At 59.6% G+C, this 2512-nt stretch overlaps 1 protein-coding gene across 1 annotated transcript in view; it reads left to right on the forward strand.

Moving 5' to 3' along the window:
• Window positions 1-2512, forward strand: part of NCOR2 (nuclear receptor corepressor 2) — a 151926-nt gene that overhangs the window by 119348 nt on the left and 30066 nt on the right. Inside the window, exon 20 of the mRNA XM_031059450.1 lies at window positions 10-373. Within this exon, the coding sequence (XP_030915310.1) occupies window positions 10-373 (364 nt within the window). The remainder of the gene's footprint in view (window positions 1-9; window positions 374-2512) is intronic.

Genomic DNA, 2512 nt, shown 5'->3' on the forward strand with positions numbered 1-2512 from the left:
CCCCCCCCCCCGCCAGCCCCCCGCCGGAGACGGCTCCCGAGGCTCCCAGCAGCGAGGAGAAGGTGCCGGAGGAGCTGGTGGTGGACGTGGTGAAAACGGAGGAGCCGGAGGAGAAGGCGAGTGAGGAGCCCTGCAAGAGCGAGGTGAAGAAGGAGGAGAGCGAAGAGAGCCAGGAGAAGGACAAGGGGAATGACAAGAAGGTGGAAAGCGGCGTCAGCAGCACAGGGACGGCGGGGACGGAGGGGACGCCCAAGGCCGAGAAGAAGGAAAGCCACAAGGGCAGCAAAGGCCCCGGGGTGAACCCCGACAGCGACTCCAGCGCGACCTGCAGCGCAGACGAGATGGATGAGCAGGATGCTGTGGACAAGAGCAGGTAGGAGTGGGGGACAAGGGGACAAGGGCATGGCTCAAGGGCCATATGAGCTTTTCCATTGTGTCACAGTGCCTGTGGGTGCCTTGGTGAGCTCCTCCTGGGTAGTATCACTGCTCAGGCACTCCCTGGTGAAGGGACTTCCCAGCTGTGTCCCCATGTGCCCCCAGCCCTTTGGCTGTTGCTTCCAAAGGGGCTGTGACACAGCAAGCAGTGCAATGTCCCAACGCACGGGTGCTTCTAGGACATGGCCATGGGCAGATGTTGGGTGCAGAGCCACTGCATTTGCTGGTGGCAGCTGCCCATCTGGGTGACGCAATGGAGCGGGGTGTGCTCTCAGGGACAGCCAATTTGTGCTGGTTTGCCAGCATCCGGGGCTGGGAATAGTTTCTGTCTCAGTTGGCATTGGCAGGAGAAAAGTCACGTCAGGGATGCCTTTTTACTGCAAGAGGGGGCGAGTTGCTCCTTTGGCAGAGGTGTTGTTCAGATCTGTAGGGGAAAATTATCCATCCTGGCCATAAAGGCAGGAGAATGTGGTCTATGTGAGCTTTCCTGGGCCATGCCAGTGGGTCTTCACCTGAGCCACTGCAGTCCCAAGCCCTCCACCCACCCCTAGGCCTGGCAGCCAGGAGCACCTCAGACCCTTCATGGATGGCTCTTGGGACAGGGAGGAGAAACATTGGCTTCCTCCTTGGAGAAACATCTTGCTCCCCTCCCAGCTTTTCCCACAGGGCCCTCCCCACCCAAGAGCCTCACACATGGAGAGAGGGTTTTCCATTTTTTAAAGAATACGTGTGAATACACACAGCTTTGTAGCACTGAATTTTATGATGGCTCTTGGGCCAGGTGGGACTCCTGCATTCACCCTACCATTGTATGTAGGGCCAGCAGTCCCTTTGTGACTCAGAGTTGGCCAGGGACTGAAGGCTGGCATCCTGCATCCAGTGTCCTGCAAGCCTTCTGTGGGCTCACAGGGAGCAGTTTGGCAGTAAGATGGGTGCTGCCAGGCTGGGCAGGCTGTGGATGTGCACAGCGCTGTGGATGGGGTTGTTGAAAAAGCAGCTGAGCAAAGTGGTGGGATGAAGTCAGAGGGAGCTGTTGTGCATCCCACCGCTCCAAATGGCCTCAGTGCTTCCCCTGTGGTTGATTCAGGAGCCAGTGGATGAGCGCTGCTGGTGTGGGAGCATCCTCTGGGGTGCAGCCCCCTCACTGCTGAGCAGCTGGAGGAGTGCAGGCGGTGCCAAGGGGTGGTGGAGGTGCTGCTGGCCAGCCCTGTGGCAGGGCTGAGGCCTCTTGGCTGCAGTGCTCCTCTCCAGCAATGGCCAGAGTCCAGCACCACCCCTCCCCACCCTCCCCTGCTTCCCAGACAGGAGAAAATCTCCCAGTAAGGGAGAATGAGGCCAACAGGGCTGTCCTGCTCTCTGTTTAACATTAACCCAACCAAAAGCAGGGCAGCAGTGGCTTGTACCAACTTCTCAGCAGCAGAGGAGCAAATCCTCTTGGGAACAACTTTTCCATCACAGCTCCTCGCTGAGTCAGCTCCTATCTTGCTTGTCAAACAGTTACCAGCTTCCAGGAATATTAAACACCAAACAGGCGTCCCGAGCTCCCGGGCCACTCCTCTCAGCTGGTGTGGTGATGAGGCGCGGGCGAGAGCAGAGCCTGCTGGCACGGGCAGGCTGCAGCTGACGCTGGCATCGGGCGCTTCCCAACCCAGCAGCACCCACAGGGTGGATCCTCAGCTGGCTCAGAGTTTTTGGATCCCAGTGGGGACTCGGTGGCCTTGCCAGCTGTAGCTGTGCTCCCTTGCCTTCCCTGTGGGCCCAGGGTGCCGGCCCGCGGGCGTTGGCGGATGCTCGCCCACCCACCCAGCGCCAGCGGGGCGTGGGTGCTCTTCCCTGCGCTTGTGAAAGCATCAAGCTGTCCCCGGCATCTCGCAGAAGAGGACAGAGGGTGGCTGGGGTGTCCCCACGGTGAGAAAGGGAAGGGTTCAGAGTAGGGGCAGCTTTTTTTTGGTCCTCCTGCAGTTCGCGCTATCAAAGACATGTCCAGGATTGAGGAGGCGCAGCCTTAACTCATCCGAGCTGAAGGAGGCAGCTGGTTGTCTGTGGTTCCATGCAGGGAGTGCTGCAGGAGGGCTGC

This window comes from Geospiza fortis, unplaced genomic scaffold (assembly GCF_000277835.1).
Source record: "Geospiza fortis unplaced genomic scaffold, GeoFor_1.0 scaffold145, whole genome shotgun sequence".
Lineage (NCBI taxonomy): Eukaryota > Metazoa > Chordata > Aves > Passeriformes > Thraupidae > Geospiza > Geospiza fortis.